Source organism: Mustela erminea, chromosome 5 (assembly GCF_009829155.1).
Source record: "Mustela erminea isolate mMusErm1 chromosome 5, mMusErm1.Pri, whole genome shotgun sequence".
NCBI classification, from domain to species: domain Eukaryota; kingdom Metazoa; phylum Chordata; class Mammalia; order Carnivora; family Mustelidae; genus Mustela; species Mustela erminea.
This window is the reverse complement of record NC_045618.1, coordinates 48,189,979-48,217,331: the sequence shown is the minus strand read 5'-3', so window position 1 is coordinate 48,217,331 and position 27,353 is coordinate 48,189,979. Positions and strand designations below refer to the sequence as shown.

Below are 27,353 nucleotides of genomic sequence, written 5' to 3'. Positions count from 1 at the left end.
CTAGTCATACCGGGACACCTGGGTGGCTCAGTTGGTTAAGCGGCTGCCTTAGGCTCAGGTCCTGCAATTAGGTCCTACATCTGGCTCCTTGCTCAGTGGGGAACCTGCTTTTCCCTCTGCCTACTCTGCCTGCCATTCCCCCTGCTTGTACTCTCTCTCTCTGGCAAAAACATAAAATCTTAAAAATAAAATAAAATAAGGACAGTAGTCATACTGAATTAAGGGCCTACTCTACTTCAGTGTGATTTCATCTTAACTAATTATACACGCAAATAAGGTAACATTAAGGTAACATGCTGAGGTATTGGGAGTTAAAACTTCTACCTGTGAATTCACTGGAGTGTACAGTTCAACCCATAACGTAGTCCTTTAGGAATTGCTGATTGTGTGGTATTTTTCTGTCTTGTAGGACTTGGTTGTCTCAACAAGTACACCATGGTAGGTGAAACACTACAGAAAGGAATGAGAAAACGCCTATTTACACTGAGCTTACCCAATGTCCCCTGAGATAAGAGTCTAGTGGAAAATCAGCTTTATACAAGTAGAATACTTCATCTCAGTTTTTGGTTGGCACTTGAGTGTTAAGTGAGATTGGGGCCCTTTTGCTTGCCTGAGATCTGACCTGACCCATGTCATTCTGGAGAATCTCCTTCTGGTATAGTAAGCTACTCCTTCCCCTTTTCTCCCCTTCTATCCTTCTTCTCCCCCACTTTACTCTTTCTAGGGGGAATCTGATGTGTCTGTCACATTGAGTTGCAAAGATAGATGTTATTCTTTTACAGTAGCAATTAAAATAATGCTAAAAATAGATTTTAGCCTATGTTGTCATCTCCCTGTGACCAAGAATGAGGCTTGGTCCTTCTCATTCCTTCATTGAGCAAATCCTTGTTGAGCATTTATCATCGGCATTGCTGTATACGATCTTCTCTATAAAAATATGTTTAAGGTATGGTACATAAACTGAATCAATTTGGAATAAAATTATATTCAGTGGTGCTTGTTAAATTTATGAGAACTATTTTCAGAGAAGCTTACTCGGCTTCAATCACTGTTTGAAAAATCTGCCCCCCCAACCCGACCCCGTCAGTTCATACATTCAGGAAGTACTGCCTTGTAATTTACATTTATAGCTGTACATTTAGAGGTGGGACTGAACACACTTTATTACTTTGGAATTATGGTCAAAGGTGTTTTCTGAAAAAAGGCTGTTCTACCTGTTTTAGACACCAAACAATATTCTTAAGAGAATTGCAGAGCAAGGATGCATACTGTGGAAATTTCATGACTCTGCCCTGAGCCTCTCTAACCTTTTCTCTTCAGTGTTGGTATGCTGATTTTGCAATTCACAAAAAGCCAAAATACTACCAGTAGCTTAATTCCATGTTTAAGAGAATCCTGAACTGTGTGGTGTGGAGGAGACTTAACTACCTTCTCTCTAGGAGGAGCCCTGGATGTAGAAATACAGCCCAGGTCTTAGGCAGTGTCAAGGACATCCTTGTATAGCCCCACATCTTAGTTTAGAGACTGAGCACTGTGTGTGTATGGGTTGGGTCATGTTATTCCTCCAGAGTGACCTACTTCCTGTGCTCTTTGCAGGACTTTGCTTTGCTGGTGGTCTGGGGACCCAGGGAACTGCTCCTTCCTCCCACCAGGCTTTTCATGAATGTCTGCCAGCAGGTGCTCACAGTGGTTAAATTTGGTTTTGGGCTATCTCCTCCTCTAGATCTTTCTCTCTTACACCCCCATTCCTTTCTCTTTTCTCTTTCTCTTCTTTTGTCTTTCTCTTGCTTATTTAAAACACTGGTGGCTAAATATATGTAGCATAAAATGTCCTATGTTAACCATTTTATACGTATGATTGAGAGGCAGTAAGTATGTTCACATTGTTCTGCAGCCATGACTACTGTAGGGTTTTTAAACCAGAAAACTGTTTAAATCAATAAGTTGGTTGACAAAGATATTAGAGGTATTCTTTTTTCTTCTTCTTCTTTTTTTTTTTTTTTTAAACTGGAAGTTCATCCAGTTATTTTAATGAAGGAATAAATGTTTACACAAGATCTTAGAGTGTAGTATACCTAATTCAGTCCAAGGCTACCATAACAAACTCTGACCCAAGCCCTTGAAGATAGGGGCCGGTAAAGAAAATTTCTTATTTGTGAACACAGATGCCATGATTTTAATAAAAAGAATAACATTTAACTACTGTAATACGTGGCCTTACACTTTATTATGTTGTAGTGGAATTTCTCCTTTACTGCTGTTTCTCTAAAGAATCAAGAGACAGTTTCTAGTCCTAACACTGTCACTGAGCTCTGTGACCTTGGATCTCATTTTGCCTGGGATTCATTTGTAATCTGGAAAATGGAGTTGAGCGTAATCCTTTGCTCCCCTCTGTGGCTACCCATTCCAGTCACCTGGAACACCTTTACCTGTGCCTCACCCGGAGTGTTTCTTTCAGAAAGGTGGGTGGAGCGGGGGTGCCGCAACTGTAGTTTACTGTAAGTGTCTTAGGAATTCAGATCAGCAGCGTGGCTGAAACTACGGACATAAATGATCGTCATCTAGTTCTAACTTGTAAGAGTCTGTGCCTAATCCATGGGAGTAAATCAGGCATTCCAAAAGTGGCATTAGCCCTGATGGACTTGCTCTCTCCGATTCCTAAATTGTGGGGTGTTTGCAAGTCACCCCTCTCACTTACGAAGCTGGCTAAAGACAGGACTGCCCAGTGTAGAGTCACCAAGTGGCAAAGACAAAAAATGTGGGCCATGCCTTTTTTCTGTCCTCGGTGCCTTTTTCTAGTAGGAGCTAGTATTACGGCAAAGTTACCAGTGTTTGAATTATGAAATCCACCTGCAGATCTGAAAGAAATAATACAGCCTTTTTAAAGTAGCTAATTGTCTCAAAGCATAATTGAGACCCTAGGTGTACCTGGGCCATTTGAGTTTTTTTCTGTCAACCTCCACTCTCTCTCTGGTCCACAATTTAAATCCAGTTTCAAGTGTTCATTCATGCATTAAAAAATATATATTTATTGAGTACTTATGTGTCAGACATTGTTCTGCATGCTTGGAATACATCAGTGAAGAAAATGAACAAAAATTTCTGTCCTTGTGCTTTTCATTCTGGTGGGAGGCAGTAGTCAACAGACAACACAATTAATAAATTACACAGTGTGTTAAGAAGATGTTAAGTGATACAGGAAAAAAAATAATAAAGCAGGGTTGGGATGTCGAGATTGCCAGATAGACTACAGTATTAAATCGGGTGGTCAGGGTTGGTCTCCTTGAGAGCTTGAGATGTGAGGAAGGAGATGAGGTGCTTTGCCATGTGGATGTCTGGGAGAAGAGCAGAGCAGGCGTTGGGAATAGCTACAACAAAGGCCTTAAGGGAAAAGCGTGCCCTACAAATGAAACTGCAAACTGACCTCTGACGTGTTTGAAGCACATTTAGGAACGCACAGTGGCTGAGGGGAGAAGGTCAGATAAAGCAGAGGACCAGATTATTTAAGGCTTTGTAGGGCATCAGAGTAACTTTCACATTTACTTAAAGTCAGCTGAGAGCTGTGGCGGGTCATTGAGTAGAAGAGTGACATGATCTGACTTTAGGTCTAAAAGGACCCCTCTGGCTGCTGGGTGGAGAATAGGTGATAGAGGTGAGGAGGAGCCAAGAAGACCTCTTAGGAGGCCATTGCAGCCCTCCAGGAGAGAGACAGTGGTGACCTGGATGAGAGTTGTAGCAATGGAAAATGTAAGTACAGGTCAAATTCTGGATATATTTTGAGGTGGAGCTTGCATGATTTCTTGATGGTTTGGGTATGAGATATGAGAGAGAGCAGTTAAGGTCTCTAGGATCTGGACCTGAGCAGTTTGAAGGATAGGTTGCCATCAGTCGCAGTGAAGAAACTGCAGATGAAACAGACTTTGAGAGGCAAGGTAATCTATGAGTAATTCCGCTTTGGACCTGTTAAGTTTGAGGTGGCTACTAGACTTCCAAGGGGAGATGGCAAGTAGCCAGTTGGATAGACATATGGAGTTTCAGAAGAGAGGCAAATGCGTGGCATTTAAAACCATGAGCCTGGATGAGATCACCAAGGGAGTAAGTGTAGTAGATAAAGTGGACCAAGGACTCAGCCCAGGGACATTCCAACATCAGGAGAAGAGAAGGAACCAGCAAAGGAGACTGACAAAGAATGACCAGCAAGGTAGGAAAACCAAGACAGTAGAGTCCTAGGATCAAGCAGAGTGTTCTTCAGATGGAGGGAACAGTCAGCTACGCCAGATGCTGCTGGTAGGTCAAGTAAGATGAGAACTGCGAACTGACCTCTGGATTTAGCAATGTGGGCCGTCACTAGTGACACCAATAGCTATAACCTCTCCATAATCGCAATTTCATGTGTCCCAATCTCTGAACAAAACTGAATTTTCCAGCATACTTCCTCCCTACAGTGCTTCAATCCAACTATTTTACAACTCCACTGCAACTTCAAAACTATCACCTTTGCACTGACCCTCTCCTCACTGATTTTCTCTTTCTCTTTCCTACTGTGTTGTAGCTATTGGTAATGATAAAGTCTCAGGGCATGACTGGGAATACATGGCTGAAGTGGGGGAGAGGACAACATCGGTAAAAGACATTTAGTGAACTGAGAGTTAAATTGTTGGAAGGGTCATCTCTGTGGCTATTAAACTTGCTAGGAATTCCTCAGTATTGGAGAAAATGACAGTGAACCAGTAATTAAAATTATGAAGAAATGAGGGGAAAATGGAGAGGAGGGGGTCTGTTGGATGGTGGTAGTGAAGTTCTTGGACACTTGCCATAGTCTTTGTGAAAATATCAGGATGCTTTTATATTTGGGGAGATTTTGGGAGTACTTTAATTCATCATTTCTCAGCTGAGAACCACTGAGGGTAGGGGAGTGCATTTCAAATGCTAGAGCCTCCCCTTCAAGGTACTTGCCTGGCTCCCAGTCACAGTTAATTTAGTAAGCCTGTATTCCCTGTTGGCGGATAGGATGACAAATCTCTCAACTACATTGGGTTCAACACTGTTAGACACTTTCGAGCTAGTCTCTTCTCTCCAGTTTAGGAATGGCTTTGATAGCGTCCTTGCCAGATGACCATCCATCCTTTTTAGTTAAATGCTTCAAATAGCAGGTACTTCAGTACTTTGTGAAATAGTCTTAGATGCAATTCATTGCATAGAGAAATCAAAGAACTGTTTTTATAATTACTAGCAGATAGAGAATCTTTTTATGCTAGTAGTGTTGGGGGGGAAGACACTTGCTTTACTTTGTCATAGAACTGAGAATAAATGGTGACAGTTTTCTCTTTGGATGATGATATATTTTCCCTGCCTCTCACTGTTACTAGCTTTCCTTTTGATCCCTCGTCTTCCTAGTCTTCCTAGGAGATGAAGAAGGTTCCAACGGAATTGGGAAAAAACTTAGCTCGGGGCTACTGAAGTAATCAAGGGAATGAGAAGAATGGAGATTGTCTAAAGTAGTAAGTTTGGAAAAACCAAAGCTGAGAAGGGATTTAACTGGAATCTGTAGTATAGGATATGTATAGGGTAGATACAGACTGGATTTCCCAAATCCCAGACCATTATAACTTTGATTTCAAATAAAATGAAAACATTATTGAACATGGGGTGCCTGGGTGGCTCAGTGGGTTAAGCCTCTGCCTTCAGCTCAGGTCATGATCTCAGGGTCCTGGGATCGAGCCCCGCATCGGGCTCTCTGCTCAGCAGGGAACCTGCTTCCTCCTCTCTCTCTGCCTGCCTCTCTGCCTACATGTGATCTGTCTGTCAAATAAATAAACAAAATCTTTAAAAAAAAAAAAAAAACATTATTGAACATGGAAGGAGGTAGTTTATGGGGTGCATTACACTAAGCGGTTATCCAAGCAGAAAATGGATATGTTCCAAAAGGGGCTGCAATGAGTTCTCATGAATGGCTGTTGTACCTCATTCAAGTGGGGAAGGTACTTTGCCTGAACTTTTAAGGCTTATATCTTGGAGAGTAATCATGTTTTTCTTCCCACTGTTTTTCTATTTTCCTATCAAGTCTTATACTGGCTGGACTGACTCATGTTCTTGAATTTGGTAGAATTTAATAAAGGGCATTGTTTTATTTAGTATGATAGTGTACATGGCTTAGCCAAGTAAAGGCACTTATGATGTAGTAAAGGCACTCATGCATGCTTCTGGTGGGTTATCTTCCTTTTACAGATGGGGAAGGGGTGGCGTCAGGAAAGGTCAGTGACTTGGCCATACTCACACAGTTCGTCAGTAGCTAAGGTAGGACCAGACGGCAGATCCTCTGACCAGGATTGTTGTGTGTTTTCCATTATAGTGTGTCAATTTACATTATTGGCTGGTTAGAGAAATGAATGCAGAGTGTTTAGGTAATTTATCCAGGCTGCACATAGGAAATTATTGGTAGAGTCAGATGAGTTCATTCCCTACAGAGCCTCCTCAGCCTAGGTGTTCTGGCATGAGTAGGATTTTAATAAGACAGACTGGAAGTAGTGATCATATCTGAGATTTGGACTTTTTTGCTTACTGCATTTAAAATAAATCCTTTCAAAAAATAAATCCTTTTAATTTAATTTAATTTTAGAGTTTTTATTTATTTTAAATTTTATATGCTTTTATTGAAATATATTTGACACACAATGTTATTAGTTTTAGGTGTACAACACAGTGATTCAACAAGTCCATACTTTATGCTGTGCTCACCACAGTTGTGGTCCTGTCACCATGTCGCTATTATAGTACCACTGATTGTATTTTCTATGCTGTGCCGAAACTCCCCAAGATTATTCATTCTGTAACTAGAAGACTGTACCTTCCACTTCTCTTCACCCATTTTCCCCAACCCTTACACCCCCACGACCATCAGTTTGTTCTCTACCTATGAGTCTGTTTTCGCTTTTTGTTTGGTTTGTTTTGTTTTTTGGATTCCACATATAAGTGAAATCATATGGTATTTGTCTTTTTCTTTCTGACTTGTTTCACTGAGCATAATATCTTCTAGGTCCATTCATGTCGTCACAAATGATAAGATCGTATTCCTTTTTATGACCGAGAAGTATTCCATTATGTGTATACATGCTACGTCTTTATTCATTCATCTGTTGATGGACACTTGGGTTGCTTCTGCATCTTGGCTGTTGTAGATAATGCTGCAGTAGACATAGGGGTGCGTGTACCTTTTATATCCTTTGGGTAAGTACCCAGTAATGGAATAACTGGATCATATAATATTTTTAATTTTTTGAGGAACCTCCATACTATTTTCCACAGTGGCTGCACCAATTACAAGAAAATAGAAAATAGATTTCTATTGTTTCTTGAGGTAGGCCCATCACTATAAATTTCTCTAAGGGAAATTTTGCTTGGAGGGATGCTTCCGCTGCATCCCAGAGATTTTGGACCATTGTGTTTCCATTTTCATTTGTCTCCATGCCTTCTTTCCATTTCCTCTGATTTCTTCATTGACCCTTTGGTTGTTCAGTAGCATGTTTTTTAGCCACCATGTTTGTGTTTTTTTTCCAGTGGTTTTTTTTTTCCTTGTAATTAATTTCCAGTTTCATATCATTGTGGTCAGAAAAGATGCATGATAGGATCTCAATCTTAAATTTATAGAGACTTGTTTTATGGCCTAACATATGATCTGTCCTAGAGAATGTTCCATGCATACTTGAAAAGAATGTGTATTCTGTCATTTTTGGATGCTTTGTACATATCTGTTAAATCCATCTGGTCTAATGCGTCTATGCGTCTTTCAGAGACACCATTTCTTTATTGATTTTCTGTCTCAATAATCTACCCATTGATGTAACTGGGGTGCCAAAGTCCCCCCATTATTGTAGTATTGTTCGTTTCTCCCTTTATGTCTGTTAATATTTGCTCTGTGTATTTAAGTGCCCCAATGTTGATGCATAGATATTTACAATTGTAATATTCTCATGTTGGATTTAAAATAATTCCCTTTTAAAAGGCTGTCTGAAATGATGTTGACACTACCTCTATTCCATTGTCCTGCACTTAATCCAAACCATAGATGAAGCTCGTTATTTAATGTAATAAATACTTACATGTTACTTGTGAGTGAAAGAAAGTTTATTTTAAATTATTTAGCATCTCAAGAGAGTATTCTCTTCAATTTGTATTAAAACTCTTATGTAGGGGCGCCAGGGTGGCTCAATGGGTTAAAGCCTCTTCCTTCGCCTCAGGTCATGATCTCAGGGTCCTGGGATCAAGCCCCACGTTGTTTTTTGTTACTTAATTTCATATTGTAAAACAGGTAAAATTATACTACTAAAATTATAGGCAAATTATTATCCTAGAAAGAGATTTGAAATTTTTCCTAATTTGAAAATCTTCCTAATATAAGACGTAACTTTTGGGTTATCTTAGAGTAACCTAGTTTTATATTCTTGGTTCTACCAGTGTCTTACTGCATAAACTAAGGTATGCATTCTTAATTGGGCATTGTTGTTGCCCACAAAGGGGTGGAAATTGATTCCTGGGGAGGGGAGGCAAAAGAATTACTCATTTTATGTATAAAGCACAGATATATATATATCTCTATATAAGCATATATACAGTCAGTATATCTGTGTTATTATTTCAGTGGGGAAGGTGTGTCATAATTAGGAAAAAAAAAAGTCTAAAAAGGCCTTGAGTGGAGTGCATCTTTGTCCCTAGTTCTCGGCACAGAACTCCTAAGGTATCAACTAATATTTGGGTTTTGTCCTGGCTCCTAAAATAGCTCCAGAGCTATGAAGATGAAGGGAGCATCCTTTGGTATTCAATAACAAGCCCCTTTCAACCACACCTGAGTTTATGTTAATGAAGTGAGCTTTGGAAAGCCCCTGAAGATGAGGGCTGGTTTTAAGGGAACCAGCCTTGTGATGAGAGGGTTAGACCTTTAACCTCGCCCCCTGACTCCTGGGGCTGGAGGTTGAATTAGGCACCAAGAGCCTGTGATTTTAATCAGCTGTGCCTGTGTAATGGAACCTCCCTAAAAACTCTTGAGCAACCTTCCAGGTTGGTGAATACCCCAAGGCTCTGGGAAGATAACACACCATAATGCATTACCCCATACCTCTCTTCATCCAGCTGTTCCTGACTTATGTTTTTGTATTGGAAATTGGTAATTTAGTAAACTGTGTTCTGGAATCCTGTGAACCATTCTAGCAAATTACTGAACTTGAGGAAGGGGTTGTGGAAATTCCCAGTTCGTTGGAGTACAGGTGTCAACCTGAGACTTGCAGTTGGTGTCTGAAGTTGGCGGGGAAGGAGGGCAGCCTTGTGGCATTGAGCCCTTAACCTGAGGGGTCTGTGCTAACTCTAGGCAGTTAGTGTCAGAATTATAAATTGTAGGACACCCATCCATTTGGCATCCTGTGAGAACTGGAGAGTTGTGTGGTTTGGAAAAACCCACACATCAGAAGTGTTGGTTATGAGTAGAGAAGGAAACAGAAATTTTTCCCTTAGGGGCCATGATGAAAATGTTTGAGAAACAGTGAGGTGAAGGATATTATAAACTCTTCCTTAGAGGAAATCCCCAGATACCACTGTATTCATTGTAAAGGTCAAACTTCTAGGGAGGTTAGGGTTTCCAATATTTTCATTAAAGGTGTAACTTCCAGTGGTCCAGGAAATGAAGTGGTTAGGACTGCCTTTATAATTGGGCCATGTTTTTTTTAGATTTCTCTATCAACTTGCTCACTGTGTAACCTTTCCTGTAATGTCTTGCCTCACATTTCCTCGACCTGAAAGCCTGGCTGTGGCTCAAGAAAGGGGATGTGGATAAAATCTCAGCTGCCTACTCGAGTTACCCTCAGCCCCTGTCAGAGGGGGCTCATGGCTGTAGGGGTCTACCATATGGGTCATCTTTGTTTCTAATTTGATAATATCCCTTTATGATCATCAGGAACGGAGAACCTGAGGGTCAGTACTTTACGCCAGATGTGACAGATTTTAAAAGTTGACCCCTCCTCACCTGGTGGTTCAGTCCATTAAGCATCTGACTTGGTTTCAGCTCTGGCCATGATTTCAGGGTTGTGAGATCAAGCCCCATGTTGAGCTCCATGCTCAGCATGGAGTCTGCTTGAAATTCTCTCCCCCCGCCCCCCGCTCTTCCTGTCTCTTTCTCTCAAGTAAAATAAGTAAATAAAATCTTCAAAAAAAAAATGTTGACCCCCTCCTAACCTTTTTCTGGTCTCCAATGAGAGTGCCTTCTCTTTCCATTTGTCTGGTACATTAAAGGCCTCATTGCACTGTACTTTGTTATCACTGGAAGGGCTGGGTATCATACTCAGTGCTGTGCCTGGAACTTGGGAGGCACTTGTTAAATAAGACTTGGTTTTAAGGGCAGGGAAAAGAAGCTAGGTAGTAAAAGACTGATGAGTTGTTTGTTTTTCAGATGAAGTTGTCACTTATTGTTTCACATAAGAATGTAGCATTATACACAGTATCCTTGTTTCAAGTTTCAGTTAATGTTACCTCGTAGTGTTACCCTGAGGTCCCCATCCCTGGCTTTGTCATCTGAGCATTGGTGAGGGCCCTGGGGTGGGGGAGTAGACTGTACTTGTGGCTCTTGGGTGTTCAATGGCCTTTTTATAACAAATACCACCATTGAGTGAAGGGCGAGGAAGGGAGATTTTATGATCTTCTGCTATTATTAATCAGTGAAGGAGGGATTACACTGCACAAATACTACAGTTGTGACTTTGATCCCGCAGGGGTAAACAATAATTGTAGAGATTGGATTTCAAAAGCCCTGAGAATTTATTTTCAGTGTATCTATTATAGTTTAATCTCTAGTGATGCAGGTGGGTAATCATTAAGTGGAATTTAATCATGGAAACAACGATTTTTTCATTTAATGGTTTTCGATGTTCCCTTTATAAATGTAAAGAGTTATTCATCTATTAATGCAGGTCCTCCTGAATTTACTTGTAACAAGATACCAAAGTAGAAGTCCCAGATTCCAGTTTAAGGATGAATTGGGACTGATGTACAGAGCAGTGGCGAGAAATAAGTACCAAAACACAAGGTTTATGTGGCTGCCTGATACCTAGTCTACTCTCCTGATAAAGTAGATGGTTAATGCCTTTAGTATAATTTTTTTTTAAGAGAGGGCAAAAATGATTAAATATTTAGTCATTAAATTTAATGTTACAGAAAATAAAACAACATCAAACTAAGGAAGAATGGTTAATGAAGAGGGTTTTAGTGGGGTTTGTCTCTGTCTTGGTCATCTTGAGAAAATGGTATCACAGCTCTGGATTCCAGTTTCCTCATCTCTGGTTAGGGTAGAAGTCTACCAACATCACATTCTGTGGAACTGCACTCCTTGGGTCAGACTGAGTTGCTCCTCTTGTTTATTCCATGCCTAACATTGTGGAACTTCTGAAGAAATGATTTGAATAATCTCCTATACTTGTCTATCAGTGTTGTGGTCAAATATAAAATAAATAGATTTCTATTCGTGTGTGTGTGTGTGTGTGTGTGTGGGTGGGTGGGTGTGTTGAAGGCATGATTTGATAGAAGAGATTGTATTGTAAAGAGAACAAGGGGAAGAAGGAATTGTGAACAATTAGAGAAGATGGAAGGGAATAAATGAGTCCAGTGATTAGACTTTGTTTTTTTAAAATATCTCCCCCCAAATTGTCCATAAGCAAATACAAAGTGGGAGATCTGTTCGGGTGTTTTCCCCCTGGAGGCAGGACTTCCTTGTGCAGCCACCTTGCAAAACATTTTTGGTGGTTTTCCTTTGGAATTCGTTTTAGAGCTGTTTACGAACCACATAAGAAAAGTCATCTTTTTCTTTATGGTAACATCTTGTTTCCTTACTCTTATTATTCCTCACACTTAGTTCTGAATGAAAAAAAAATTGTCAAAATCAAAAAGACTTGGTTCTAAACGTTCCTTTGAGGATTTTTTAAGAGTGTGCTTCTTACTCTGGAGATAGGACTACAATGGAGCCATTAATGAAATTAGTATAATGCTTTCCTTTAGAACTTTGGGAAAGACAGAACTCATTCTGCTGTTCAGTTCAGTTTATTAAGAATTTGTATACAAATTTAAAAAATCAAAAAATATTTGTGTATATGCATGCAAAGAAAAAAAGATCAGGAGGACATATGTCAAAGGATCGATTGGCATGTTTCATGATTTTGTTTTCTTCTTTATACTTTTCTCTATTTTCCAAAATATCCACAATGAACATTTTTTTTACAATCAGGAAAAAGGGGAAAAGCATAGTCTGGTGACTTTGTGGACATGCTCGTTCTGTCTTCAAGCATGGTCAGAAACCATTCTTAACTTTGAGCCGGTATCATAGGCGGAGCACAGATTCAATTTTGTGGACTCAAAACCAGGGTTACCTCCAGCTACAGTACATCAAAGTTTTGTCTTTTGAAGCACTGATTTCTTAAAAGAGAATAATTCTTTTTGATTTCAGAAATGTTCCTTTCAGTATGACAAGCAGAAGCGGAATATGTTAAAAATGTGTAGGCTTGTTTCCCAAATACTAGTGAAATCATTTCTGATGCAGTACGCGCTTAAAATAAGTTTTTATGCAAATTGTATGGTGTGATTTAAAAATACCATTCAAAAAATAGGCACAGCTTCTCTGTGTAAGCTGAACTGTCCTCGTTGTGGTAGAAGTTTGGTCATGTGTATCACATCGTAGAAAAAATATTTTGTGGGGAGAGAAAAGGGATGTAAAGAAAACTTAAAATATGGGGAACACTTGAACTTCTTAAGATGATGCCAAATAATTGCTGCTTTAAAGAAATAAAAACTGAATATGAAGACAAAAAATATTTAATGGGTTATCTAAGACATGGTGGGGGTGTGGCCCTGGAGGTTCTTACTACTGTAGCTGTGTGTATACATTTGAAGTAAACACTTCTCTATTCAGCTAATGCTTGCAGCCTCTGTCTGAGTCATTTCAAGCTGTCAGCAGATTTTGCAGCATCTTTCGTATATTTAGCACTATGCTAAAATTTCCCTTTTGGCCCAGGTTTTCAGTTCTCCAAGCATCTCATGCAATGTTCACACAATTGCTGTGTGAAGTACATTTTATGTCTTGTATAATAATACTGTGCTTTTAAATTTATAAGAAGATATCCAAACAGTGTTATATATATGAAATTTTCTGGAAATTTCTTATTTAAAAATAAATATATAAACAGGAGCTCCTCCTCAAGGGACTTCACATCTTTATTCTAGTGCTATAACTTTGTTTCTGACACTTCTGGAAGAATTCTGTGCTACTGACTGGCACCAGTAGATTTTTTTTTTTTCATGATACCATACTTTTTAAAGTCTAGTATTCTGCAGGTGCCAGTTTAGCAGTCTGAAACTGAATCAGATGTTTTTAAGACCAGAGTTTAATACACTTAGCTGTGCCTTTCAGAATAACTTATTTTATACCACTTAACTTTCCTGTTCTGGAGCTCTGAACATCCAGAAGAATCAGTTCAGTAGGTAGATTAATTTATTCCTTCCTAGTCTAGTATTTTGTGCCATCAATAAAACCAGAGATGCTAAAGCCAATTTCAACAGCTACCTGCTAAAGGAATAAATTCTTCTTAATAGGGATGAAATTTCCATGCCCTGGGTCCTGGGGAGAAGAGTCTGGGAAACAAGAAAAGCTTTATGTCGTCTTTTCCTATGAGAATAGTTTTACAGTGGGCGCTCATAGGCAGAATTTTGCTAAATATGTTTTAAACTAGGCAAGATTTGAAAGTTTCTTTAAAACCATAGATGTATAAAATATCACCCACGTTTTTTGGAGCCACATGAATATGCAAGCAATCTGCTTTGGGTGAACAAAAATGAATTGTTTTTCTAATCATGAAAATTGACATGTTTCTAACCTCTTTAAAATATAAGCAGTAGAACATAGTAGACTGTCAGTTTGACTATGTTTCTCCATTGTTTATAAGAAAATTCTGAGCAAAAGTGCTTCCAGCTTACTATGATTAGCTTGAAACCTGATTATAAACTTGTAGTCATCAGTGAACTTTAAAAGGACTAGGAAATTTAAGATTCTTGGTTTTTTTATTTAGTAAATAAACTTTTTAAAAGTCCAGCTGATTCAAAGTTACTGTTAGTGGGGTGAAAGAGTGTCTTTTCATTAAATCACAGACTTCTAGAGCAGAAGGGACCGGAACAACCATGAATACCCTCTTATTTTATAGAGCAGAAAATTGAGGCGCAGAAAGATTGATGAATTCGCCCACTTAGTCACACTGGTAGGCAGAATCAGGAGTGAAATCCAGGTTTTCTGACCTGTAACCCAGTTCTCTTCCCACTTCCCTTCAGACTTTTTCATCATCTTACTCATTATTAGAAGTGTATTGATTAAATACACATAGTATATAATCATTACATTAAAAAAGGTCCCTTTGAGTAGGTAAACACATGAACGTGGAAGCAAAGTCCATAGGCACACAAAGGTTTGTGACCTGCCATGCTGAGTCTAGCTCTCCTAACTCCTATCCATCCCAGATCTCTCCTTGGAAGCAGCCACTATAAAAAAGAAGGGATTTTAAATAGACCATTTTGATCTAATTTTCTAAACTGACACAATATTACATTATTCTTCCCAGACTGCAACTTGGCCTGCCAAGTTTAGGTAATGCCTGACGGAGGAAAAACATAAGGTGCAGAATTGGAATATGGAGAGATTTATGAATTGGATTTGAAAATTACCCCAAGCCCAACGCTTTTCCAGTAATAGAAGTGAGGGCTCTCTTACAGCAGGACTCTGTGACTCAGATAATGCCCTTCATACAGAGAGCCTCGAGTATAAGAGCTTTCATGATGTGGAAAATCCCTGTTGGAGTATTGAACTGGGTACAACAGCTTTAAAATTAGCACACTGGCCAAAAAGAAAGAATTATGCTGATGTTTAAATAAATATTCTGAGCCTCTGTACAGCCAGCCATGAGTATGAGACACCATGTGGACCTACTTCTCTTGGCCTCTGAGCCTCCGCTACCTACCTTGATGACACCTTAGGGCTTGGTTCTTGGATGGGTGCACCCAAGCATTTGGTCTGGAACATTCCTGGCAGAGTGAGCAAGTTGTATGAGGAGGTGAAAGGGGCCCCAGGGGTACCGGGGCACCATTGACCCTGCTGCTACTGTTGGAGTGTGGCGTGAGAAAAGCAGGGGTTTGCATGCACAGCTGCCCATGTGCTAAAAGGTCAGGGTGGAGAAAGCTGCCAGCCTCTGCGCATCAAGACAAATCTTGAAGGAGGACGGAGACCGCAAGTGTTTCTCTTTTTTCACTACCTCTATGTGACTGTGTGACAAGAGGTTTTACCTGAGAGGGGAGAGGACACCGGAAATTATAGGTGGTTTAGAGCTGAGAATGGGTTCAGGGAAGAGAGGGAGAGAGGAAAGACAAGGGGAGGGAAGTTGTCTTTTTTGAGAGACGTTCTTTGACTCATATACCGTTAGGCTCTTGGAGAGTGGTTTCACATTCTACTCTAAGGCAGTGATTTTTTTTTTCCCCCAAACTTCCCTGATCCTAAGATTCTTTGGGAATACTTGCTAAAAGTTCGACTTCCAGGGCACCTGGCTGGCTCAGTCAGAAGAGCATGCCCCGCAACTAATAACATCTTTAGTGAAGTTAGAAGTGGTTTTTAAAAAATTTTTTATTTAAATTCAATTCAGTTAACATATAGTCTATTACTGGTTTCAGAGGTAGAGTTCAGTGATTCATCAGTTGCGTGCATCACCTGGTGCTCATTCCATCACATGCCCTCCTTAAGATCCATCATCCAGTTACCCCATCCCTCCATGCCCCACCCCAGAACCCTCAGTTTCCTATAGTTAAGAGTCTCTTGTGGTTTGCCTTCCTCTCTGTTTTCATCCTATTTTCTTTCCCTTCCTCTATGTTCATCTGTTTTGTTTCCTAAATTCCACTTGAGTTTAATCATATGGCATTTGTCGTTCTCTAACTGACTCATTTCACTTAGCATGATATCCTCCCGTTTTATCCACGTTGTTGCAAATGGCAGATTTCATTCTTTTTGATGGCTAAGTAGTATTTCATGTGTGTGTGTATGTGTGTGTGTGTGTGTGTGTGTGTGTGTGTGTGAGAGAGAGAGAGAGAGAGAGAGAGAGATATCCATTCATCTGTTGATGGACATCTGGGCTCTCCATATTTTGGTGACTGTGGAGGTTGCTGCTATAAATATTGAGGTGCACGTGCCCCTTCAAATCACTGTGTTTGGGATAGATACCTAGTAGTGCAGATACATTTGGATAAATACCTAGTAGTGCAATTGCTGAGTTGTAGGGTAGCTCTATTTTTTACCTTTTTGAGGAACCTTCATACTGTTTTCCCGGGTGACTACACCCATCAACACTTTCTCCACATCCTAACCAACATCTGTTGTTTCCTAACTTGTTAATTTCAGTCATTCTGACCAGTGTGAGGTGGTATCTTATGGTGGTTTTGATGGTGGTTTTGATTTGTATTTCCCTGGTGCAGAGTTGAGCACTTTTTCCATGTTTCTGTTGGCCATTTGCATGTCTTTGGAGAAATGTTTGTTCCTGTTGTCTGCCCATTTCTTGATTGGGAATTGAGTTTGATTAAGTTCTTAATAGATTTTGAATTCTAGCCCTTTATCTGATAAGACATTTGCAAATATCTTCTCCCATTCTGTCCATTGTCTTTTACTTTTGTTGACTGTTTCCTTTGCTGTGCAAAAGCTTTTTATCCTGATGAAGTCCTAATAGTTGCTAATTTTTGCTTTTGTTTCCCTTGCCTTTGGAGACGTGTCTAACAAGAAGTTGCTGTGGCTGACTGGAAGAGGCTGCTGCCTGTGTTCTCCTCAAAGATTTTGTTGGATTCTTGACTCACATTTAGGTCTTTTATCCACTTTGAGTCTATTTTTGTGTGTGGTATAAGGAAATGGTCCAGTTTCATTCTTCTGCATGTGGCTGTCCAATTTTTCCACCACCATTTGTTGAAGAGACTTTTTTTCCATTGGACATTGTTTCCTGCTTTGTTGAAGATTAGTTGATCGTAGAGTTGAGGGTCCATTTCTGGGTTCTCTGTTCTGTTCCATTGACCTGTGTCTCTTTTTGTGGCAGTTCCATACTGTCGTGATGATCACAGTTCTGTAATACAGCTTGAAGTCTGGAATTGTGATATCTCCAGCTTTGGTTTTCTTTTTTAGTGTTACTTTGGCTATTTGGGTCTTTTCTGGTTTCATACAAATTTTAGGATTGTTTGTTCCAGCTCTGTGAAAAATGCTGACAGTATTTTGATAGGGATTGCATTGAATGTGTAGACTGCTCTAGGTAGCGTAGAAATTTTAACAATATTAGTTCTTCCAACCCATGAGAATGGAGTATTTTTCCATTTCTTTGTCTTCCTCAATTTCTTTCATAAGCGTTCTGTAGTTTTCTGAGTATATCTTCCTTTACCTCTTTGGTTAGGTTTATTCCTAGGTATCTTTTGGGTTTTGGTACAATTATAAATGGGATCAGTTCCTTGATTTCTCTTTCTTCTGCATCTTTGTTAGTGGATAGAAATGCAGCTGACTTCTGTGCATTGATTTTGTATCCTGTGACTTTGCTGAATTCCTGTATCAGTTCTAGCAGTTTTTTTGTGGAGTCTTTCAGGTTATCTACGTAGAGTATCATGTCATCTTGAAGAGTGAAAGTTTGACTTCTTTGCTGATTTGGATGCCTTTTATTTCTTTTTGTTTGACGAGCATGCCTCTCTTGATCTTGGGGTTGACACTCGATCTCAGGTTTGTGAGTGTAGAGATTACTAAAAATAAAAAAATCAACTTGAAAACAAAAAATAAAATGAAAGTTCAGCTTCCTTGGCATCTGCCCCAGAGATTCTGGCTGCATGTTCCTTTTCCCCTGATAATAATGCCTTTGTGTTGATTTTTTTTAAATGTTTCTGGACATTTAAAATATTGTTTAAAACACCAGAATATTGGTTCATAGTGACTGTTGAAACATAAGTGCTGTTAGGGGCGCCTGGGTGGCTCAGCTGGTTAAGCATCTGCCTTCGGCTCAGGTCATGATCCCAGTGTCCTGTGATCAAGCCCCCATGTTGGGGCTCACAATTTCTTGCTCAGTTGCGAGTCTGCTTCTCCTTTTCCCTCTGTCTTCCCCTCCCCTTTGGCTCATGTTCTTGCTCTCTCTCTCAAATAAATAAAGTTAAAAAAAAAAAAAAACATGGGTGCTCTTAACCTTTGCAAAAGAACCAGCAAGTGGTCTTGTTTGTTGTAATGGCCCTGCCATTATATTAGACCCAGATCCCTATCTGTGAGTTTTAAGTTATTCAGATTTGAAAGAGTATGGTAATTGTTGGTGACTATTTTTTTTTAAGAAGTTTTTATTCACAAAAATTTGTATTTTCATATAATAATTATAAAGAAAATGCAAGCATGAGTAAGACCTATACATTCCTGATGTCATCCAACAGTAACAGTTTCTGTAGTTAAAACTTTTATAATGAGGCAGTAGCCACTGTTTGTTTCTTCATCACGGTCATTTTAACATTTTAAAATGTAAATAACAAATTTCAGTGATTGTATTGTTTTCTTTTCAGATAGGAACCAAGGCTTTAGCCTTCTTAGCTCATTGGCTGGAGCAAACCATAGCATTGGGTCAGCAGATATGTGTGCCTCAGAGGTAAAGATTCTTCCTGGATCCTTTCGGAGTTTGTTTTTTTTCTCATTGTTGTTTTTTCTCATTGTCTCAAGTCTCTATACCATTGTCATTTTTTCCTTTCCATTTAAGAGGCAGCAGACAATAGTAGACCAAGGGTAAAAAGAGAACCTAAAACAGTCCTCTTGCGCCTGGTACCTGTTGAGAGAAGGCTGGTTCAGCATTAAAGCAATAAGCCCTCTCAAGATGTTTACAGTTTGGGCTGTTCCATGGGGTTTTTGTTTTGGTTTTGCTAGAGGCTTTTAAGAAAACGTGCTAGGATTTCCTTGAGACATAAAGTTGCCTCCCGATCTTTATAAAATAGAATTGATGGTTCTTTGTCAGTAATCCTATGTCCGAAGCCCTGTACCAATCTGAGGCAGGGTCCCTGCCTTCAGTGGGTTTCATTGTCTGACTTTGACCCTGTGGCCTCAAGGATTTGGGTTCGAGTGTACCTTGGTCAGCATGCTGGAATCAAGAGCAAACTGCACAGCAGACTGCCATATTGTCTCCCCAGGCATCTTTTTCATCAGTCTTGAGCACTTTGTGATATGCTTATGTCCATTTTCACATTTTGAATAAAACATGGCTCTTAAAGCAAACAAAAGGAGTGTTTTAGTAGCCAATAGCAAAATCATAATACTTTCTGGTTTTTCCTGAAGGGAAAATATTCCTGAGTTAGTGAATTTTTAGCCTCTTATTTATTTTTTTAATGTGACATTGCTTCTTCTTCCATCTCTCATTGTCTCTAGCTTCTGTTACTGCTTCTCTAAAGCAAACCAGGGAGGGGAAGTGTGAGTCTCTCTGGCTTTAGTTCTGAAATAGCCTACTATTAAATTAGTGCCTTTGTGTATTTTCCTCAACAGCAGCCCCATTTGCCAGCAGCAGCGAGGACTGAATCTCTCTTGGATCATCGGGGCGGTGCATCTAACACAACAGACACTCAGGCTGATAGCGTCGTGGGTAAGTTCCTCCTTTGGCTGCCAGGAGACTGCTCTGTGGAACTTGGAAGAGGTATGGGGCATAAATCATCTGGGGGGAAATTAACTTGAAACATGAACAAGGGAAGAAAATTGATAGTGTACCCCAAGTGAATGTGAGCCTTGTGGACAGCTATCAGAAAAGGAGAGAGAATAACCACAGAAGCAGTCCGTGGGTACCATTTTCTCTGATTCTTGTAGCAGGATCTTGATTCAGATCATCTTAACGGAGACAGACAGAACCAGGTGGTGAAACAGCTTTATATCTCCATATTCCAGTTTTTTTTTCATAGTATTTAACAGTTGGCAGAATTGATGGTAACAAGAATAATACAACTTTATAAGCCCTTTCACATCCTTAGAAAGTTCTTTTAGATCTACTTTCTCATGTTTGGTAATGAAGTTTGGCAGAGAAGTTATTTTATGGAGACGGAGCTGAGGCCCAGAGCAGTTTAAGAACTTGTCCAAGGGCATCTAACAGAAAGGTCCCAGAACTGAGACTAGAATCCATTCTGACGTCCCAAAGCCAAGAAATGTAGTTGACGGTAACTGTAAATGCCCTTTTTTTGGGAAACTACTAACATCTCTGCTTTCTTTTTATGCCACAGAGGGCCCAACGTGCAGGATTTGCAAAACTCTATTTCTGATTAGAAGAGTGTCCATGTAGAAAACTTAAGTGTTTGGTAATAGACGCATATTAAGAAGGAAAAATTACGTATAATCTCTTTTCTCTTTAGTATGTTTAACCTTGTCTTCTCACTTGGGTCCCTCCTACTGGCTTTAGACCCACTAAAGTCTCTGCCATGAAAACAAACCAGTAACCACACTAACCTAAATAACTTGGGGAAATAGCATTCTGACCGGATACCAGGAGGCCCCAAACAGAAACAGTGGAACAGAAATAACGAACTCTGTTTAATACATTTGAATGTCATAGGGGTATGGTTTAGAAATGCTGAAATTATGTATATTTTGTATATATCAGGGTTGAAAAAAATCAGAAAATATAGAGAATGAGAGCAAGGTTTCTCACTGTCTGAGAAAGAAGCCACATCTAAGGAAAGGAAAAAGCTGGGTTGAACCCTTGGTTCTAGGCTGGAACTCAGGGTATTAGCATGATGACATACTTACAGTTAGAGCAATAGAGCAATAAACAGAGATATGCATGTGCATGTTAGTATGTGTGTGTGTGTGTGTGTGTGTGTGTGTGTGTGTGTGTGTGTGTTTCCTACCTATTTCCACTGAGAGGGCCTGGAAGCACTCACACTCCCAATAGCTGTTGACACCCTTAGCATTCAGATCTTGCTTTTTAAATACCTTTTGCCAATAAAAGGATCCAGGGGCCCTTGGAGAAGTGATTGATTTTAGGTCCGGGGCAGGAAGAATGCAGGATGCTGAACCTAGAGCCATCGCCTGGGGCCAGAAAGTAAGGAACTACTGACAGAAGGGGTGGGAGCGTGTTGAAAGGGCACAAGGCCAACCTTGGAGAGAGCTTCCAGTGGCCCATGCTGGAGCAGTGTGACCAGCGAGATCGAATTTAGTATTGGGCTGCAACCCATAGAGCAAAATAAATATCTGTAAATCCAAACTAATATAAGAAATAACTGGGCAAGAAAGGGCAGCTCTTCTTGCAGAAGAATTCTAATTAGTACACATGGAAGGAATGAGGGAAAGAAAAATCCTTATCAGCCACGATCAGGATCCACCAATGGATGTGAGAGTTAGTAGATGAAAGTTTGCGAAGAAACGTGACATCTGCATCTTCTAAAGTAGCTCTCCTGAGATACTTACTTAATACAAAATGGAAGATAGTAACTTTGCCCTGGAGAAACCCAGCAGGTAGCCTTTCAGTGGTGTTGAAGCTCACCAGCAGTAAGGCGTGCTGACATCCTGTGCCCCCTGCTAGGGGCACCAGAAGGACTCATCACGCCTGTGGTCTCCATGCCAACGTGTGTGACCTCAGTCTCCTAGGAAAACATCCAACAAACCCATACTGAGGGACTGTCTACAAAATCACTGACGAGTTCTCTTCAGAAGTGTCAAAGCCATGACAGACGAGGAAAGACTATAAGGAGTGGTCACACATTGAAGAAGACTACAGAGATATCGTAGCCGAATTCTCTGTAAGCTTCTGAAACAGGATGCTAGGGAGAAAAGTGACGAAGGTGGAATGAAGTCTGTAGTTTGGTTAATAGCACTGTACCATTATTAACTTCTCAACTTGTGTCATACTTCGGCTAGGAGATGAAGGTGGAACCCTACTGTTTTTGCAACTTTTTTGTAATACTAAAATTGTTTCAAAATTTTAAAAGAAGGTAAAAACCAAGCCAACAGGGGTAAAACATTTGTCAATCCCACATCTTCCTCCTCTCTTTATTGGAGGGAGAACTTTCCATCCCTCACCTCCCATTACTCTTTAGCTCACTCCCACCTAGTTTTTGCCCCATTTGCTACTAAAACAGTTCACCAGCGACCTCCAGACCACTAAAGGTAATAGGTATTTCCCAGTCCTTGTCTTGACCTCTTGGCAGCTTTCAAAATTACGGATCAGTCCTTTTTTGAAACATTTTCTCTTGCTCACCCGACACTTCTGACTTCTCTGGTTATTCTTTTCCTTTCTCTGTTAGATGACCCTCCTTCATCCGGCCTCTCAAGATTGCCATTCCTCGGTGCTCCATCTAAACTCCTCTGCCAAACCCATATTTAAGCATGGAGTGATTCTGTGCACGTCCAGCTACCATGTATGCATAGATAAATCACAGATTCTTAACCTCCAGCCCTGTGCATCTGCTGCCTCCATGAAACTTCCCCTGAACCAAAGGAAATTTATGAGCTAAAGTGCATTTTAACACTAGATTATCTGTATGGCATTGTAGTTGATGTGGAGAATTAGAAGCTGTCCTTGTCTTCAAGCAGCTTGTACCTTAAAACTGTAGAGATGGGCCTTGCAGTATAATGCTCACGGTCGTGGACTTGGAGTCCTGGACAAATGGCTTCAAATCATAGCTCTGCCACTAATGGTGAGATGACCTTGAGTGAGTTATTTAGCCTCTCTATAGGCCCTAGTTTCCCTTTCTATAAAATAAAATTTTTCCTCATGAATCTGTCACAGAAATGAAATGGAATCATGGGACCCCTGGGTGGCTCAATTGATGAAGCCTCCAACTCTTGACTTTGGCTCAGGTCATGATCTTGGGGTCGTGGGATTGAGCCCTCCACCCTAGTTGAGCTCTACACTCCGCGAGGAGTCTGCTTGAGGATTCTATCTCCCTCTCCCCCATTCCCTGTCCCCCAGCTCACACACACTCTCTCCCTCCCTAAAAAGTATGGGATGAATTCTAGGGAAGGAGACCTGTGAACTGGGCTGGCTAGGAAAGACTTCCTAGAGGTGTTTGGCATAGAGTGGAGAGTGAGTAAGAATGCTGATTAAAAATAAATTGTGGGGCGCCTGGGTGGCTCAGTGGGTTAAGCCGCTGCCCTCGGCTCAGGTCATGATCTCAGGGTCTTGGGATCGAGTCCCGCGTCGGGCTTTCTGTTCAGCAGGGAGCCTGCTTCCTCCTCTCTCTCTCTGCCTGCCTCTCTGCCTACTTGTGATCTCTCTCTGTCAAATAAATAAATAAAATCTTTAAAAAAAAAAATAAAATAAAAAATAAAAATAAATTGTGTAAAGAGATAACAGGCTGTGATAGAAATAGTGAAGGATTTGTAGTAAGGAAATAGGTAGGCATTGGCTTTCCTGCCGAGTAGCTGTAATTTTAGATGAGTTCATTTTTAAAGCCAGCTTCTTCATGTGTAAATCACAGGCATCGATTACTGCCTTAACCACCTTATATAGTGGCTGTCCGTAATGGGAAAATATTTGTCGTACAGGAAAATATGGTATAAATTCCAGACATCTGTTGTTGATCGATACCCCTCAGTAGAGAGGGTGGCCTTTAGAGTTGGAAACACCTAAGTGTGAATCCGCTGCGTTCACACCAGCTGTGACCTTGAGCAAGTCACTTCAACTCACAGCTCTACATTTCTTATCTCTAAGATGAAACCAAGTTCTTTGCCTCAGTATAATGTAAGGATAAAATAAGCTTACTCTTCATTTGTGGGGGCCCACTAGCAGCCAAGCAGGGGGAGCACCACACACAGGAAAGCGGGGACACATGGAGTACTCATTCAGTGATGATTCCCATCAAAGCTAAGATCGATTGCTGTATGACTGTGTATTAAGCTTATTTTATCCTTACATTATACTGAGGCAAAGAACTTGGTTTCATCTTAGAGAAGAAATGTAGAGCTGTGAGTTGAAGTGACTTGCTCAAGGTCACAGCAGAAGTCATTTCGGGCAAATAACATGACAAATCCTTTTTTCAGATTCCATGTTAGATCTGGATATTCAAGAATTAGCCAGTCTTACTACTGGTGGAGGAGATTTGGAGAATTTTGAAAGACTGTTTTCAAAGTTAAAGGAAATGAAAGGTAATTGGCTCCATCATGTCTAACATGTTCCTCTCCTGGTGCTCCTCTATTTTATATGGTAGGATTTTGTTTTGTAACCACTGATTGGATTCCATGCTCTGGTGTCAGCTGTCTGGAGACACCTGGTGCCTGGGGGACTGTGCCATCCTCTGTTGGTAGAAATTCCCCCGGGAAAAGTTTTCCTTTTTCTTCACTCTCTTTCCTCTTACTCTCCCTTCTTTTCTTGCCTCTCTCGGTTTCTTTCAGTGTGTCTCATTAACCTGGAATCAGTAAGATCCCTGCCAGTTTACTCACATCATCCCCATGTGGAAAATTGGGAAGACTTAAACTCCCTAACAGCTGTAATGACTGCGCCATAAGCATTTGTCTTTGAAACCCATCTCTCATCTTCTAGCGTTAGAACATCCGTACACTCCAGACTCTCCTGTGCTATTAAGCGAATTTCTTAAGATCTGTTTTCCCCCTAGACAAGGCTGCGACGCTTCCTCACGAGCAAAGAAAGTTGCATGCAGAAAAGGTGAGACGACCAGTCACATATTTATTGAGTATCTGTGAGAACGTCTGGTGCTGTTAGAATTAGGTATCCCACTCATTGACTTCTAGATGTCTCAGTGTGAACTTTCAGTTGGATGGTAGCTTGAAACTCATTGAATGTTTACACAGTAGTAATATATTTGCTGTAGTCAAACCAAGATTTTTCAAATGTTGAGTGACATGGAACTTTCATTGAGACTCAGGATGTTTGCCTTCCTAACTGTTGGGCTGGAAAACCCTTAGTCGTTTTGTTTTGTTCTGTTTTGTTATTACCAACGCAACACATGTTCTTGGCAGGAAATGTATGTGGTTTACGGTATTTCATTGTATGAATGTGCCCTCATTTATTTATCCATTTCCCTTTTGGACATTTAGGTCATGTGCGTTTTTTTGTTTCTATAAGTAGAGAAGCTGTGCATAATCTTAACACACCATCACCTTTGTATGTCACTCTGATTTTGTCCTTAGTGTAAATTTCTAGAAGTGGAAGTCCCGGGTCAGGGTCTCCAAGGGTTTGGCTACCCAGGGCTGGAGGGCTGGAGGGCAGGGTATAGAGCGTTAGGCCTTGATCAGTTCAGCGTATTGACTGACTCATGAACCAAGCTGCAGGGTAGCTCTTGCCTAAAATGTGCTGCATGCTTCTCTCCACAGGTGGCCAAAGCCTTCTGGATGGCAATTGGGGGAGACAGAGACGAAATCGAAGGCCTTTCCTCTGATGAAGAACACTAAATCGCCCGCGCTAGGGTTTGACTGCCTCAGACTCTTCCCTGCTGCACCCAGTTCTGTTTGGCCAGACTTCCCAGCATCCTGTTGGCCTCCTGGCTCAGTTTTAGGGCTGTCTTACTTTTAGTTTTTAGTAGGGGTAGTGGGGCTTTTCTCCCTCAGTACAGTGGAAGGGAGCGAGGAAGGTAATGCCAGCAAGGAGTGACAGTTTTCCTAGTACAGAGGCCTGGGTGGTTTGCCCCAGCTGCAGGAGGAGGCCACCATGCCGTTCCCGGCCCACCTTTCGCAGAGTGTCCTCTGCAGTCACACTCTGTCACTGTGTATCAGGAGCTGGTGCCGCGTTTCCTCAAGCTTCTGGATTTTCTGCCTGCAGGGAGCTTGCCCACCCTGAGCTTTGGTGCTTTTGATGGTAGGGAAGGAAGCAGTAGACTTGATTTGTGCCACGCGGTAGGTGGGCCCAGAGTCAGTGGCTCTTAGCTCAGTCTCGCGCAAAAAAAAGTCTCTGGCCGTTTCCTGTGAAAGGGTGTCTCAGCTCACACCAGAAACTACTGAGAAACAAGGGTGAATTTTTAGACAATGTTAGAGGAGGCCAAGGTGTCCTCCTCTGGTAGGGATAAACAAACCCATCTACCAGGTTGCTCTTATGGGGGGGCGGGGGTTGTGTTTAAGAGAAAGAAACTTCAGGAATTCCCTGTTCGGGGCCACTGAAGCAGTCTGTGACCTTATCTGGAGGCTTTTGCATTAGTCCTACCAGGAGGAAACTCGTCTTCCTGAGAGCTCATGAGATATCAGAGCTCTGCTGTCACACTTTATACCCTCAAAACAAGGCAACTTTCCCCTCTTTGTCTCTGAGAACCCAACAGATCACTGCCAGCACGGTCACACTGCAGGGTGGGTGAGCCGGAGAAGGAGGGAAAGGATGTGAGAGGTTAGGTGGTGAAGCTCTGAGGGCCAGTGTGACGTGCAGGGCTCGGAGTGGGGGCTCAGTTTCGGGGGAGCCGATCCCCACAGGGAATGTTTCCTAAAGAAGGGTGGGAAATATAGCAAATAAAAATCCCTATTTCTGTGTTTGTAGACACTTGGGAATGTATGACATTGACAGTCACTGTGGTAGCCATTGCCACGGTTCTAGCCTGGTGCATGGTCCCCCAGCTGCCTGGTTGGTGCTGGCAAACGGGCTGACAGCCACTCCTGGCTTAGCGTGGACTGTGAAATCCTTAGGTCACCAGCAGAAACAAGCTTCAGACCCCTCTGTGCCCCACTAATCTCTGCAGAAGGAATGGTGGGACGAGTGGAATGCTCCAGGTCCTGGGCCAGGGCAGCCTTGACCAAGGAGGGGAAGGTTTCAGTGATTGGAGCATTCAGGAAGAGCCATCATTGCAGGCAACATTGGCAGTTATCTTGCTTGGTGACCCTTTCTCCCCCCTTTCCTTTTTCTTTTTTTTCCCCTCCTCTTTTAACTATTCTGAAGGTCTTTGAGACAATAGTTGATCACCATTCCATCATCTTTGAGGTGGCTGTATTAGCTGTTAAGAATGCAAGGGAAGTTGGCTCTGGGGTTGCGAAATGAAAGGCAGAATATTCTTAAAACATGAAGTGTTTCAGAAAATATATCAGGTCACATGGTTAGGGAACACAGACTAGAAAAAGCTGTGAATGTGATTTTCTGGATTAAACAAAGCCAGGTGATTAAAATATGATTTATTTATAAAGTCTGCTAATGTGTGTTATGATTGTTGTTTTAGCACGGCCTGTGTTGGGGAAGGCTTCCTTCACACTGGGCATAGGTAGTGAATAACTGGAGAGTTGGTCAAACTCATGATTTTGGAGTCTCCCACATACATGTGTATCAGCTGACCTTTTTAAGACCTCAGCGTTCAGGGCGTCTGGATGGCTCATGGGGTTAAGCCTCTGCCTTCAGCTCAGATCGTGA

The 27,353-nt window shown here is 41.1% G+C and overlaps 1 protein-coding gene across 2 annotated transcripts in view; it reads left to right on the top strand.

The window, feature by feature from the left end:
- The window catches only part of AAGAB (alpha and gamma adaptin binding protein), a 49,743-nt gene extending 22,606 nt beyond the window's left edge, over positions 1-27,137 (top strand). Inside the window, exons 6-11 of one of the 2 annotated variants that reach the window (XM_032342993.1) lie at positions 1,597-1,677; positions 18,616-18,698; positions 19,580-19,676; positions 24,059-24,163; positions 24,631-24,680; positions 25,349-27,137. In XM_032342993.1, coding sequence (XP_032198884.1) covers positions 1,597-1,677; positions 18,616-18,698; positions 19,580-19,676; positions 24,059-24,163; positions 24,631-24,680; positions 25,349-25,426 — 494 coding nt within the window. In that variant the 3' untranslated portion in view covers positions 25,427-27,137. The remainder of the gene's footprint in view (positions 1-1,596; positions 1,678-18,615; positions 18,699-19,579; positions 19,677-24,058; positions 24,164-24,630; positions 24,681-25,348) is intronic. The other variant, XM_032342994.1, reaches the window with a different exon arrangement.
- The last annotated feature ends 216 nt before the right edge of the window (positions 27,138-27,353 follow it).